This window comes from Chiloscyllium plagiosum, unplaced genomic scaffold (genome assembly GCF_037043375.1).
Source record: "Chiloscyllium plagiosum isolate Xiang-an unplaced genomic scaffold, Cpla_swu_hap1 HiC_scaffold_31, whole genome shotgun sequence".
Taxonomy (NCBI): domain Eukaryota; kingdom Metazoa; phylum Chordata; class Chondrichthyes; order Orectolobiformes; family Hemiscylliidae; genus Chiloscyllium; species Chiloscyllium plagiosum.
The window spans coordinates 8,458,090-8,473,978 of NW_028270169.1; the positions used below are offsets into that span (position 1 = coordinate 8,458,090).

Below are 15,889 nucleotides of genomic sequence, written 5' to 3' on the forward strand. Positions count from 1 at the left end.
TTGTACAGGGCCCTGGTGAGACTACACCTGGAGTATTGTGTGCAGTTCTGGTCTCCAAATTTGAGGAAAACATTCTGGCTATTGAGGGAGTGCAGCGTAGGTTCACGAGGTCAATTCCTGGAATGGTGGGACTACCTTACGCTGAAAGACTGGAGCGACTGGGCTTGTATACCCTTGAGTTTAGAAGGCTGAGAGGGGATATGATTGAGACATGTAAGATTATTAAAGGATTGGACACTCTGGAGGCAGGAAACATGTTTCCGCTGATGGGTGAGTGCCGAACCAGAGGACACAGCTTAAAGATACGGGGTAGACCATTTAGGACAGAGATGAGGAGAAACGTCTTCACCCAGAGAGTGGTGGCTGTGTGGAATACTCTGCCCCAGAGGGCAGTGGAGGCCCAGTCTCTGGATTCATTTAAGAAAGAGTTGGATAGAGCTCTCAAGGATAGTGGAATCAAGAGTTATGGAGATAAGGCAGGAACAGGATACTAATTAAGGATGATCAGCCATGATCATATTGAATGGTGGTGCAGGCTCGAAGGGCAGAATGGCCTACTCCTGCACCGATTGTCTATTGTCAAATTTAAAGAAGGAAAAATAGACTAAAAGACCACCATGTAATACTAGATATGATTCCAGGCAAAGGATCATCTCCATCTCAAGAGGTTGGTATTGACAACACCTAACAACTACATTTGCCCCTTTCATGGAGGATGGAGCTCTAGATTGGATAACCAGAAGTACACATACCACACAGATTAAGAAATATGACGACACAGAATTGTAAAGTACACCTTTTGGGAAAATAAAATGAATTTATTGCAAGTATACTCTGAGAATTTCCTTGGCATGGATATGAATAGAAAAGCAGTAAAAGAATGATTAGTACCCATGAAAGCTTCCAATAGACAACTATAGTTCCACTGGCGAACATTTCAAAACATTTGCACAAAAGAACATCTGTCTTTGTACTTGAAGGAAGAGAGCAAGCAGGAAGGACCACATGCAATTAAATGCAAGCACAAAACTGATGTAAAATTCACTTTAAAATTAAAACTGGACAGAAATTCAATCAAACGAAAGAAATACATATTTTTGGTTTATGTAATGTATCAATGCAGGCAATAGAGAAGAAGCATTTGGATAATATGGAGTCATAAAGCTTTCCAAATGAAGAAGAAAAAAGCATTGACAACTCATTTAATTGAGACTATGCAATAGAGAGCACGTCCTATTTTTTATCTGCTGTCACTTTGGTGTGAACTAATTTAAGTATAACTTACTTGAAAACAAAAACATTAAAAATATAACAAAGATATTGTACACATGACCAAGCAGTTTTTGCACCTTTGACTAACAGTTGCAGACATATTCAGATAAAGGTTCATATTTGTCACAAATGATTCCAGCAGTTCTCTGATGATCATGTTTACATAAGAACAGTCAGTGTAGCACTGGGGAAACATTTAGTAGCGAAAGAAGAGTGCCAGTGAGTTTTGAGAAGATTTGTAGCTCAGGTTGAGGTTCTCGATGTAGGTTTGCTCGCTGAGCTGGAAGGTTTGTTTTCAGACGTTTCGTCACCATACTAGGTAACATCTTCAGTCAGCCATCGAATGAAGCACTGGTGGTGTAGCCCGCTTTCTATTTATATGTTTGAGTTTCCTAGGGTTGGTTATGTCATTTCATGTGGTGACATCGTTTCCTATGGTAATGTCATTTCCTGTTCTTTTGCTCAGGGGGTGGTAAATAGGGTCCAAGTCAATTTGGTGGTAAATGGCATCCAAATCAATGTGTTTATTGATAGAATTCCGATCGGAATGCCATGCTTCTAGGAATTCTTGTGTGTCTCTCTTTTTGGATAGATGTGTTGTCCCAGTCGAAGTGGTGTCCTTCCTCAACTGTATGTAAGGATACTAATGAGAGTGGGTCGTGTCGTTTTGTGGCTAGTTGGTGTTCATGTATCCTGGTGGCTAGTTTTCTGCCTGTTTGTCCAATGTTTGTCCAAGAGCGCCAGTGACAATACTTCAATTTTTGAGATCAATGAGAGAAAACTATATGTCCATTATATTTCTGTTACTTTAGAAGAATAGGCTAGATGCTATTTTTAATGAGAAACTTGTGCAGAAGACCACTGAAAAATTCTTTGAATGATGTTACATTAACTTTTGTTTGTTCCTTCAGCTTATTTTTCTTTATTTGTTCATGGAATGTGCATTTTGCCCTACACAAATTGTTTAGAAGGCAGTTCGGAGTCAATCACATTGCTGTGGGTCTGCAGTCACATCTAGGCCAGACCAGGCATGTTTGACAGATTTTCTTTCCTAAAGGGCATTTGGGAAGCAGATGAGTTTTCACAGAAATTGACAGCTGTTCCAGCTTATTTCAGATTTTTGTTGAGTTCAAATTTCACCATCTGCCATGGTGAGATTCGAACTGATGTCCCCAGAACATTCGCCTGAGTTTCTAGATTATCAGTTCAGCAACTAGTGAGAAACCGAGTTTGGACATTGGACTTTGACTGGGTAAGGCTTTGCTATGAAGGATGCACCAGGGGAACAGTCATCGCAAAGCTTTTCTACAAAATCAATGAAGGCATGTTCACTCTGATTGATTGTTTGAGATATACTGTGAAGAATGGACCAAGGAACAATGTTTCCCAAGTTTTGTTTTAAATGAAAAATTGAATTATCTCAGAATATAATGTCCAACATTAGATGTGATTCTGCAATCAGCCAGTACTTACACAATAAACCCAAATGTGCCAAAACGTACACTCACAATCAATTTAAGATTATCTATTGACCTCTAACAATATAGCTCATGCCTGCTTGACAGCAGGTACATTTACTCATATGCATAACTCAGTGCAGACAAAAGCAATTTGTCCAGATGCTGCATCTTTTCAATTAAACAAAAGCTTAAGGAAACTGACTTACAGTGGCATTATCATTTTTTTGAATTTAAACAAAGTTTGGAGTAACTATTGCCTGGTTCATTCTCTGTAGCAACACCTCAACTAATCAGAGTCCACACGCCAATCAAACAGCATTCTGCATCTCAACTATACAATTAAATTGTTGTTTCCTTTGAAGTCTGGTATTCTTGCATTGGACCTGAATAGTGCAAGATGAAATTCTTAGACATCATGCTTTTTTCATGCAAGAAAGATATTTTGAATTCCGACTGATTAATCCCTTCATAGCCCAATGGCATTGAGGCCAGCTCCAGATCTGCAGTGCCATTCCAGCTGAAACCACGGAAGTCACAGAATGACATTCAGTCCCCAACAATGTTAACATTAGAAAATGAAGGCTACAATGAGCAGAAAGGTATTTTCATCAACATGTACAAAACTTTACTTATCAGATTTTAACTGAGATGTATAAAGTGTCTGTCATTGCCAGTAGCTGTTGTATAGATGCCACATTTTTTCTGAACCATTCAACTTTGACTTCGTAAAGGTAATGTACAGGTAACTTGCAGTGAATAGCAGTACATCATGTGGCATTTCAACAAACAGAAAACTTCATGCTTCAAGAAACTATGGTGCAAATCTACCCTGGTCTCATCTACTCATCTCAATCCCAGTTGCTTCTGGGGTTTCTGAACAAGTGACATGATTAAAATCTAATGCAACCAAAACTCTCTTATGAACAGCAAATTCAATCTACTGCCAGTCAAGCAGAAGTGAAAAAAATCAAACAGCTTCCCTGGAGGTACATCACTGCTATATGCTTCATGCCACTGTGTCTAAGGTGAACTATAAGTGTCAATCATTATCAAGAATCCCCAAGGTGACAGCTCCACTTTTCAAATCCTGTGCACAGTTTGAGCGAAAGTAAAATCTTAAAGGTCAATGCAACTTGGTAAGGACATGATAAACAAAAAAAAGGTGGACTGCTCTTCCATTTTCACAGACATATTACTTACAATTCAAAAAACAAGGAGAAATAAATAGAAGTTTTAACCTGATGTTCAGAAGACATTGTACAGTTCCATCCACAGCCACAAACTTCTTGATTTCTATCCCCAAACAATAGTAAAGGCTACAATTCCCATTTAATCCATGGCAAAAACAATAATTCAAACAACTAAAAAAATTAAGATAAAATAATTCAAATATTCCTTCTTACTGACTGATTCTGTAGCTTTGCCTTTCATTACAAATGAATCAAATACTGCAATTCTTGATGGAGAACCAAAATTTCCAAGTAGGAATTATGAGCTAAGTAAAGGAAGTGTATTCATGGTGATGGATTCTGAAGAGGAAGAGCTTTACAGTACAGTTGAGCTTGCTAGATTCCTTGGATGGAAAGGAAAATTAGTGTGATTCAGCTGATAGCATTCATTTCTCTCACAGTAAAGAAGGATTAGACTCAAGCTGCACTCCAGTACTAGGCAAAAAGCTATATTGCATTGTAGAAACTGCAGTCCATTGCAGGAACTATTAATTCAAGGCTCTGATTCACTGAAAGAGTGTGAAAGATGTGATAGTGAGAGATAAAGACAAACAGAAAGGCTAAACTGTTTTCATGTGAATTGAAACTGGTTTGTTTTTCTAATCAAACTGCTCAGAGATGTTATTACATACCTCTGGAGCATATGGGACTTGAACCCAGGCCTTCTGGTCTACAGATAGAGCCAGTACTTCTGTACCACAAGAACCAGCCTCAACAGGAAGGCTTAATTCCCTGGCTGAAAAGGAAAACGGATGAGGCATTGAGTTGATTGTTTAATAGTTGGTTGAAAGAAAGAGGGAACTGCTGGGATTTGGCAAGAGTCTTGACAGACTTTTATTTAGTCAACAAATTCTCTGTCCAGGAGTGTCATTGTTTCTAATTCATCTATGAGATATGGGGATTTTAACTGGTACTTTGCAGTTTTATGGGATCATTCTTCATGCAAAATAATTCTTGCATTTGTTTGAATAAGAATAGTGCCTGCAATATATAAGTATAGACTGTGAAGCACTTTGGGACATCAAAGGTCATAAAAGACTACATTTAAATGCAATTTTAATTTACTCCATCAACTACAAAAATAAGGATGGATATCACCTGCAAGATATGTAAGCCATCCTTAATTCTCAAGGCTCATACCCTCCAACAAAAAACTATGCAAACTCTAGAGGACAGTTTAGATCAATCTTCCGCCATTTGGAAAACATTAAGGAGGTATTTCCATAGAATTGAGGATACAATTAATATAGTCATTACGGTTACTGAACATGTTCAGGGAAATTCCCACAGTGCAATACTGCAAACCCTCGTGCTCTTTTTGAACAATGGATACTTATTTTTGAGAAAAGTTAGCAAAATTTAAGAAGATTCAGTTTAACCTAGGAGCAAGCACAGAGATCTATTGTTGGTTTACCCTTGTTCTTAATTCATTTGTGTGCATGTTAGCACATCACAGCGAAGAAAATCATAGAAAGTAATACTGTCTGATTACATTTAAAATGAACAAACATACATGACACAAGTATGAAATTTGGATATTTTATGGCTAAGCAAACAATGCATGTGTTGCTGCACTCAGCTGAGACAAGATAGTAAATCTCAGCCACTGAAACAATAAATTATTACATTTGCCACATCTTGAAGTTAAGAAATGTAAAAATAATTGTCAATATTGCATATTATCTTAAGTAAAAACCAAGAAAACTGCAGGTGCTGTGAATCAGAAACAAAAACAGGAATTGATGGAAAAGCTCAGCATCTGTGCAGAGAAATCAGAATAGAGGAACAGAATGAAATATTAGTTCTGTTTTCTCCCCAAAAAGATCTAATGAAGTAATTGACCTGAAACATGGACTCTCTTCTCTCTTCACAAATGCTGCCTGACTTGCTGAGTATTTCCAACATGTTGTTTTTATTTCAGAAACACAGTACCCTGCTTTTTGATTAGAATATAAAATCTTTGCTTTGTAAGAGAAGTAGTCTGAAAGAGACACAAAGACTTTTCTCATGAAACTGTGCCACATTGTATAAAAGAATCTAGGGCTCTAACAAGAATATTTCTTGCTTTTACAAATCAAGGGAATAATAGGAAATATCTGGAGTGGAAGAACACTCAGTGAACAGCTCAAATTAAGGTGATCTGAGAGGCAGATTCAAGTACACAGCAGTGAATTAGGCATGATATTTACTCATTGTTGTCATTTAATTATGGGTTATTGGAGATGTGAAAAATGGAAATAAGCCTGAAAACATGTAGAAGAGAATTGAAATGTCTTGGCCTTTTAATGTCTGTACCTCATTTCCAATAGATCATTTTGACTGGTCCCCATGTATCCTACTGTAATAAGGATTCAGAATAATACATTTTTCAACTAATTCCTTAATCCTATTATATTCTTAAAAACGTTGTGAAACGAACAACTAACATTTTCTCCAAGTATTTCTGAACACAGCTGTGTCAAATTTCAGCCAATCTGATCATTTTGCGAGGATGTTACCAAGACTGGAGGGTTTGATTTAGAAGGATAGGCTAGATACACTAGGACTTTTTTCACTGGAGCGTAGGAGGTTGAGGGGTGACCTTATAAAGGGTTACAAAATCATGAGGGGCATAGATGAGTTATAAGGTGAATAGCAAAGGTCTTTTCCCAAGGGTAGGAAGCATTCAAAACTAGAGGACATGGATTTAAGGTGAGAGGGGAAAAGATTTAAAAGGGACCTGAGTGGCAACTTGTTCATAGAGAGGGTGTTGCATAAATGGTGTTGCCTGAGGAAGTGCCGGCATAGTTGCAACATTTAAAAGACATTTGGATAGGTACATGAAAAGGAAAGCTTTAGAGGGATATGAGCCAAATTAGATTAGATTAATTTGGGAAACCTGGCTGGCATGGACAGGTTGTCCAATGGGTCTGTCCTGTGCTGTATAATTCTAATTGTCCTGCCATTTCTAATGTAAATCATTAGATATTAGTTTGGTAAGGGTATAAAAAATGCACACCTGGAGTGTGCAGTTGGACATTCTGTTAACTAGTTTTCTTTTTAAATGATAAAATAATTTAGTATTATATTTCTGCCTGCAGATTCCAGGGACAATTTATGGCACAGATGTGTCGCTTTCCAGTTTAGACAATAGCATAGGCGCTCCAACTGAACATTTTTAATAGATCCTGCAGACATTTTTGTTCTACCCTACATATTTCTATGAGTTATTTTGCAAGTGGAAAGGTTTCAGCAGCCCATCCTTCTGTAGTTTTGATTACTTGCCTGGAGGTCTTTGACATTTGGAAAAGGAATGCCTATTGTAACCACGGCACGAGCATTATCATCAGTGAAATCAAGTCCTTCACTGACTTTTCCTCTGCAAACAGCTACCAAGAGAGCTCCACCTAAGAACAAAAACAGAAAGAAAAATCAAGGCACTGCACCAAAAGGAAGGTTAAAAGGGTAAAGATAAATCAGCTTGCAAAAGATTACTAACCATAGATATCTAAACATTTTGAGTTGGGGCTAAAAGATCAAGCAACATCAGTCATTTCAGTCCATCATATATGCAGTTTAGTCTGCAATGGCTTTGGTCATGACACCACATTCCACTTAAAAGATTACAGCGCAGTACAGGCCCTTCGGCTCTCAATATTGCACTGCCTGTGGAACCAATCTGAAGCCCATTTAACTTACACTATTCCATTCTCGTCCATATGCCTATCCAATGCTATAACCCAGCTATAATTCTTGCCCTCCAATACATACCGATCCCTTTCCATCACTAAAGTAAACATAATCAAATTGTGGTCACCATCACCAAAGTGCTCATCTACCTCCAAATCTAACACCTGACTGGGTTCATTACCCAGTACCAAATCTAATGTAGCCTTTCCCCTTGTTGGCTTGTCTACATACAGTGTCAAGAAACCCTCCTGCACACATTGGATAAAAACTGACCCATCTAAAGTTCTCGAACTATAGTAGTCCCAATCATTTATGCTCACAAATCGCAGCTCAAGAATTTGCTGAAGTCTTTTATTCAGAATTCAACTTATTCAGCCTCAAAATGTATTTGTGTAGTTAAACCTTATTACTGCAGATGTGCAAACTATTTAAAATAATTTATAAGATGAATGCCTTGGAATTAATCACAATAGAAGGGAAGGTACTGGATGTTTCACAGAATGCTGTGCTACAGATCAGAGATGTATCAAGATGGCTATGTCTTTGGCTGTCCTTTGAACTTAAAGTAAAACAAAATACCCTGGAAAAGGGGGGATGTTGTGAAACTACACAATGCAATTCAGCAATAGGCCAGATGATGGCCGTCACTTGGATAGTGGGTCCTGGTCAACATAAAAACAAATGAAAGCAAGTGGGCCATTTACCTTTTGAGCCCGCTCCATCACTTAATAGGAACATGGCTAATTGAACACTTCAGTGACTTTTACCAACAATAACCCCACAATCCTTTATGCCATTGCTAAAATAAATCAATTTCTACCTTAAAATACTCAAAGACTGAGCTTCCACAGTCATCTGTAGCAGAGAATTGCAAAGATTCACAACTCTGAGTAAAAAGTGTTCGCCTCATCAGTCCTAAATGGCATATCACATTCTTTACATTGTTCCCATGGATACAGATTCTCCAATTTGGGAAGCTTTTTCATGCAGGAAACTGAAGCAGCCTGTAGAAACCCACACAGACATGGGCAAAACATGCAAGATCCACACAGAAAGTCACCCAAAGCTGGAATCGAACCTGGTGCTGAGAGCCAGCAGAGCTAACCAATGAACCACCATTTACACTGAATGAGCAACTGTGAAATTGATAGAATTCAAGTGCCCAAGGCTATTTATGAGCTCTATGTTCTTAATTTTTAATGGATACCCATTCAAAATAGATCGGAATGCACAGAATGGCCTCTATTAACTCTTACGACACCACAGAAAAACTCTTCCAATCTTGTAGTCTGGAGAAAGTGAGGACTGCAGAAGCTGGAGATGAGAAGTGAGAGTGTGGTCCCTTCATCAGGGCTTCTCCTGCTTCTCGGATGTTGCCTGACCGGCTGTGCTTTTCCAGCACCACATTCTCCAATCTTGTACTCTGCATGGTATATTCATGGCTCTTGCAACAGACAAAGAGAACCCATTGATCAATGGGGAGTTTCAGACCTTTATGAAGGCAAAGGGGATAAGGCACATCCACATGGCACCCTACTATCTGTCTTCATGGTCTGGCTGAGCAGACGGTCCAGGTATTTACAAGTAGTATGAGAAAGTAAACTACAGGCCTTTGGAAATGAAGCTTGCTCATTTCCTCTACAACTTTAGGACATATGACAATGGGAGTACCCTTGGTATTGATGGGCCGACACATTTGGACTAGGCTTAGCCCGACTTTCCCAAACCTGGGCGGTAAGGCTGAATTAAAACAAGAAACCCAAACTAAGGGCTAAAATGGAAAAAGATGTAATAAAATATATAAAGAAAACAATTAAATATGGCATTTAGAAGGTTTGTGTGATGCAGTGGTGACGCTACCACTGTGCTACAAGAGGGCCAATGCTTATTTTATTCTTGGACACAAAATGAGAGGCACCTGCTTTCAGTTTGTGGAGACTTATAGGCTCCAGGGAAGCCTGTTTAAAAAAAACTCTGGACACAGAAAGAGAGAGAGAGAGAGGAGTGAGCAAGTCCTGGAGGGAATCAGGAACAGCAGATACTGTGGTCAGAAGAGAGAAAAAGAATATTTTTCTCTACCAGCTACTGGACAGAATTGGGTGGGAAGACATTTTCCAGTCAAAGAGACAGAAATCTGTAGAAAATTAAGGACACTGGAAAATTCATCCTGGCACAGCCAAGGAAGAAACCATTGGAATGCGTGTGCTGAATGTTGCTTTGGGATTTCTTGGAACACTGAGGTAAAGGGGTCTTCAATGATCACTGCTTGTTAACACTGAGCAAAACAAGGAAAAGTAAGCGATTTGAAGGTGTGATTAAAATGAAACTGTTTCCTTGTGAAGACTGTCATTTCACAATGTGTGCTGTGTGAAGTATGTTGGTCTGGGTGTTTCATGTGTAAACACTAATAAAGGATAGCTTTGCTGTAGTTTAGAATATTAGCTTCTTAAGAAGTTACATTTAATCATTGTTACTTTTGGAAATCTCAAAACTTAAATTATATCAAGTTTCTAAGTTGTTCACGAAGAATTCAAATTTTTTAAAAAATTAACAGTCTCTACACTGGTTAAAGCAGTTATCACTTGAACTCGAATTTGCTCTGGTTCTACTTAATAATTAACACAGGTATTTTAATAATTTGGAACAGGTCACCAGTATAGACATGATGAATCATTCATGCTTGGGGTAGGTGGGTTAGAACCTTCTGGCCCAAGGCCCCAAATAATGAATATATCTCTAACTATGGATCTCCTCACACCAATAAATGATTAGATAATATTTCTTTAGTTAAATTCTATCATCATAGAGTCATACAGCATGGAAACAGATCCTTTGGCTGAACTCGTCCGTGCCAACCAGGTTGCCTAAACTGAAGTAGTCCCATTTACCTGTGTTTGACGCATATCCCTTTAAACCTTTCCTATCCGTGCACCTGTTCAAATCTCTTTTAAATGTTGTAATTGTACTCACTTCATATTAATATACACATTTTTTTGCATCATATTAACTTTTGTTTTGAAACAGATTTTAACATCGAGTTGCTTCGATATCTCTGACTGTGCTCTATCAAACTTTATGTTGACACTGTTTTATAATGCCTCACTTGAGGTTATGAATGCAAGTCCGAATTTGAGTTTCAATTCACACACACCATTTGTTTTTCAGTCCAAATATTGAAACTTAAACATTTTGCAGATTATAGTAACTAATATTTTCTCAATGGTGTACCTTTGCTTTCTTTATCCTTTATAACCTTATAGTAGGACTGCATTAATGAATCAAAGTCACTTTTGTCACCTCCTTTTGGCTCAACAATAATGGTTTTGATCTCCTCCAGTTTTTTCCATAAACCTGTGAGCATCCAGCGATTCTGCAGCTTGTCCAGCATCTGCAAATAGGAGTAAGAAATATTGTTTAAGGAGGCTTAACAAAACAAAATTCAAGTTAATTAATTTCATTTCCAGAGCATTAATCATCCCAAAATCTAATACAATATTTGATAGGGAATTAATATTAGTGTTGTATTCTTATTGAATTTGATATGGCCTAAGCCAGACCACTCAAAACATTCTTAAGCAGGCAGCTCAGACCATAACTTTGCAATTTGTTTTGGTAAGTGTACAGTGAAAATTACCTGGATTACGTTAGCTAGGTTGACTACTAGATTTTAAAACAGACAAAACTTAATTCACAAAATTACACAATGAAACACAAAGAACAGAATAAAGAACCCCTACAGATTTCAGCCTATCAAACTAGACTTAAGTAAACTGTTCCGAATATACACACAGTCCCAATAAGCACACTGCCTTTAAAAACCAGTAAAGATCGAAAACATGCTTACAGGTTGAAGTTAAAGGGCAGAAAGAGAGAAAGTTACCACACAGCTCCCTGTTGAACTCCTTACCAGGTCAGACTGAACTAAAACTGGTCAGTTCAGCTAGCGAGCTGATCACTTCCCTTTCTTTATACAAGTCACTTCTAAAACATGACCACTTCGGCCTGAAGTCTCATCTGTTTACATATAAACAAAAAACTTCTCAAAATCTTTTTCATCTCTGTACCAAATCAGACTAATCGGAGTCCGGCCCGCTTTATTACCCCCCTGAAAAAAATCAAGGACAGAGTATTCTTGAGCCAAAGAACAGCTTTTAGAAAAAAAGGGGCTACCTTTGTGACAATTTGAATTAAATAGCAATTTAATATTTAGACGAGAAGATACAAACATCCTTCAGTTTTTAAAGTTCTGCATTTAATCTTTATTATTTCTTTCATAATTTCCTGCCTTCACATTTAAAATAGAAACTACCAATACAAGATTGTTACAGTTTAAATACCCAAATTTTCCAATTATTGGGTACAATTCTGGGGAATAAGTTTATGCAGTTAGCTTCCATTATGAATATAGACATGAGAATTAATTACAGAACCAGCTGACAGAATGTGTAGTCAATGATTATAGGTCAGCATGGGGATTATTTCCAAAATATTGAAAAGAGTTTGTTTTTGAAACTTGGGTGCTGTGGGGTTTATCTAGCTGTGTAAAAACATATAGTCCTGTTAACATGAAAAGTGATTATTACAAGATAGAGAAAAGTAGCTTTCAGCACCCTAGAGCCATTTTTCCAGATGCAAGCCTTGCTTTATCATTGCAGGTAACAGCTTACATTCAATTAATATTCATTCCATCAGTTAGCTAAGAAATTTAATGCTTACATTCTTACTTTTAGTGACAATTCCCTAAAGTGTTCTCCATTTACCAATATGGAAAGTGCTTGCACTTTACAGTTTCGCTCATGGAAAATTCCAACTAGCAGATTGCACAACATTATGAATGACTGAAAACTCAAAAATTTAAACATCAATATTTAGTAACCTCTAAAGGGTTTAATACCAACTAGGCCCAACAACATTGTACTGTGGTTGCATTATTAATTCTCCTGAGATATGCTAAATATAGAATTCCAGCCAATATTGTCTAAAACACAAGCTTGCCCAATTAGTAAAATCATTAGTAAGGTGCAAGTAAGACTTGTCACAACTATGACAAACTCATAAATTAATAGTAATTTTTAAAAAAGAAATCATCTTGATGTTGAATATATATTAAGAAATGTGAACACAAATGACAGTAATATAAAGGATGCCTGATTTCAAAAAAATAATCTTAGCTGAAATTCCCAAGACCTTTTATCACCATGAACTGACCATACATGAAATGAACACAAGTGAAAACAACATTATTTCATTTTTAAACATTACTACATTTGCACACCGATTTTAAATTGCAAGACCGGAAAAATAATAATGAAAGATAAATGAAGGGATACTAAAAGAACATTAAATTTGAAATAATAAAGCAGAGTTAGAAAATGGGAAAGTGATACAGAGGTTAAAGTTTTCTTTTATTCATTCACAGGCTGTTGATGTCATTGGTTAGGCCAGCACTTATTACCCATCCCCAATTTCCCAGAGGGCAGTTAAGTGTTAACCGGGTTGCTATGGATCTGGAGTCATATGCAGGTCAGACCAGGTAAGGACAGCAGATTCCTCCCCTCAAAGACATTAATGAAACAGATAGGTTTTTCCAACAATCCACAATGGTCATTATGTTCAGCACTAGACTCTTAATTCCAGATATTTATTGAAGTCAAATTCTACTATCTGCCATGCCAAAACCTGAACGTGAGTCCCAAGAACATTACCTGGGTCTCTGGATTAATAGTTTAGCAATAATATCACTAGGCCATCACCTCCCTGAAAGTAGATTTATCTGGATTACATATATTCTACCACTTTTTTGTGGTTTTTGCTTTGCAGAGAAGCAAAATTGGCAAAAATGATATTGCAGTCAAATTTCTGCTTAAAATTCCATATATTTGGGACTGACTGTAAAAAGCTTTACACTTTCACCAGCAGTATGTGTTACGAAAACACTGATAAAGTCCAACATTTCTTTTATAATGAACCATTCAGATAGAGGATGATTTTGTTTCCTGTTTATATAATATTGTTCTGGAAAATGCAAAGCAGAGACACTGCTGAAAGAGAAGAGAGAGACAGCAGAGAGTGAGTTTTTAACAGGAAGAGGGCAAAACAGCCAACCAGTTGAGGAATGCTGCACTCACCCAGGTTACTAATGGTCAGAGTACCAAAAAAGCAAAACAAAGAAGCCATAACTCATCATACAACCTGGTCTACTCAGTCTAATTGTGTGATAAACTCTGACTATTCAACTCTCGGATATATCACAGTTGCTAAACGTGGCCTTCAGGATTTCCACCTCCTTCATTTCAGAATGAGAATCATCAAGCAAGTAGCAGGCCTACATTTATAATAAATTTATCTTATTCTTTTCTTTTTACACATTTTTATCCATGTCTTCTTATAATCTTTGTATATGTATTTAATCTAATAACTGTCACCATTTTTAAAATCAGTAACTTTCAACAATAATATTGTGCAATAAAGTAAACTTTGCTTGTTTAAAACTAAAGGTTTGCTGCTAGTTATTTTCAGATTGTCATACTCGAAATACTAAATGGGTATTAAATGAGTTAAAGGAATTCGGAGGTCACAGACCATTCTGCGACATACATAATGTGATCATGATTACTATCTCAGTTAAGTTATTAAATTCAAACCAAGTTAACACTGAATGGGCAGGAAATGGGAATTAGATATAATTCAAAGGCCCTTTCCTCAGCAAACTAAGTGCAAAATGAAGACATTGTCTTTTTGCCTTGGTAGAAATAGGGCCTTGTGTGTGAATAAATATAGCTTTTAGCACGTGCAAATTAATCATAGCTTGAGCCCAATGGACCAGCTTTGAACAGTTTTTGATGTGACTCTCATTAATGTTGGTATTATTTAGCAAATATTGTCCTATTGCAGCATCACAATTAATGTTGGGCACTATTTTGAGCTTTGCCAACATTGGCTGATTAAGCACGCTGCACATATGGCTCCCCGTGGCAAGGCGCTGATCAACGCTGACTTGTTAGTTTGACTTTAGTCAGTTAATGAAGACAATTAGAAATTTTATTTTCATGTTCAAACTCTTAAACTCAAGCTAGGAACTAATTTAATAGTAACGAAGGACAGACTGCTTGAATTCACTGGAACTGCAGTGGCTATTTACTTATACTCAAAGTAAAATTATATACTTAATACCTTAAAGCTTTAAGATATGAAACAATTAGCTTTATGATGTAAGATCTGGTATGTTAATTCTTTCTTCTCAAGATAACAGTACCTTAAAGATGCTACAGTCAGCAATTTTGTTTTAAAGTCATGCACATTTTAGGATCTGAGTTCCTAATTTTTATCTCCTATTCCAAAGTTAGTTGTTTTGCACTGATGTCATGTGTCACTCATATGCATTGCTTTGTATTTTTTGCATCACTGTTTCACAAAATTGTTTTGTTTTGTGTCGTTTTACACCATCATTTTGTATTGGGTTTATTTCAGCTCCTATAAATATATTGGAATAATTCTGAATTGAATGCGAAAAAAGGCATTTCATTGCACTTGATAAGTCTGCAAAGTATTTTCGAAAACTTTCAAAAAAACCTTTTCCAAGAAAAATTTTCAAACGAATGAGAATTGTTTTGATAAGTTGCAGTTGGAATCTGGAATGGGAACCGTTGCAGAGAGAAGGTCCATTTCTGGTCTCTGCAAGCTGATTCTAATATTGGAGATCAAGATGTGCCTGCTGTGGAGTTTTGCTGTGGAGAGAGAGAGGGCAGTTTAAAATCTTTGTGGGAGAGAGAGAGCGAGGGAGAGCATTTGCTTCTGCACAGTACACAGATAGATTCAGCATTTGTTTGTGTGTAAAGGGTGCAATACCTACAGCCTTTAGGAAAGTAATATTATAATGCAGAGATTAATTTAGAAAGCCCAAATCTGGGCCTTGTTCAATTTTGCAGCAATTGAGGCAGAGAAGCCATTTTAAAGCCAGTGAAACAGCCCAGCAACAAGCACTCATCACTCAAATGCGCCTCAGTTGAAATGCTTTCGTGGAGTCCTCGTCCTCAAAGCATCACTGAAGAACTCAAATGTCTCCACCAACGAAAATGCAAGAAGGTTCATTCAGGAAGGTACGAAACATACAAGGACTTCATTGCAAACTTGTGGAGAGGGCTCACAGTGCAAAACCTCCAAACAACACATCTTACTCTCCCTCTGAGCAATAACTGCCCCATATATGTCATGATTTGGAGATGCCGGTGTTGGACTGGGGTGTACAAAGTTAAAAAT

General features: G+C 37.2%; 1 protein-coding gene across 2 annotated transcripts in view; it reads right to left on the reverse strand.

The window, feature by feature from the left end:
- brip1 (BRCA1 interacting DNA helicase 1) overlaps nt 1-15,889 on the reverse strand; it is a 241,649-nt gene that overhangs the window by 69,042 nt on the left and 156,718 nt on the right. For both annotated transcript variants that reach the window (XM_087977199.1, XM_043718107.2), the window contains exons 15-16: nt 10,859-11,018; nt 7,226-7,347 (exon numbers count right to left, since the gene is read on the reverse strand). In XM_087977199.1, coding sequence (XP_087833325.1) covers nt 7,226-7,347; nt 10,859-11,018 — 282 coding nt within the window. The remainder of the gene's footprint in view (nt 1-7,225; nt 7,348-10,858; nt 11,019-15,889) is intronic.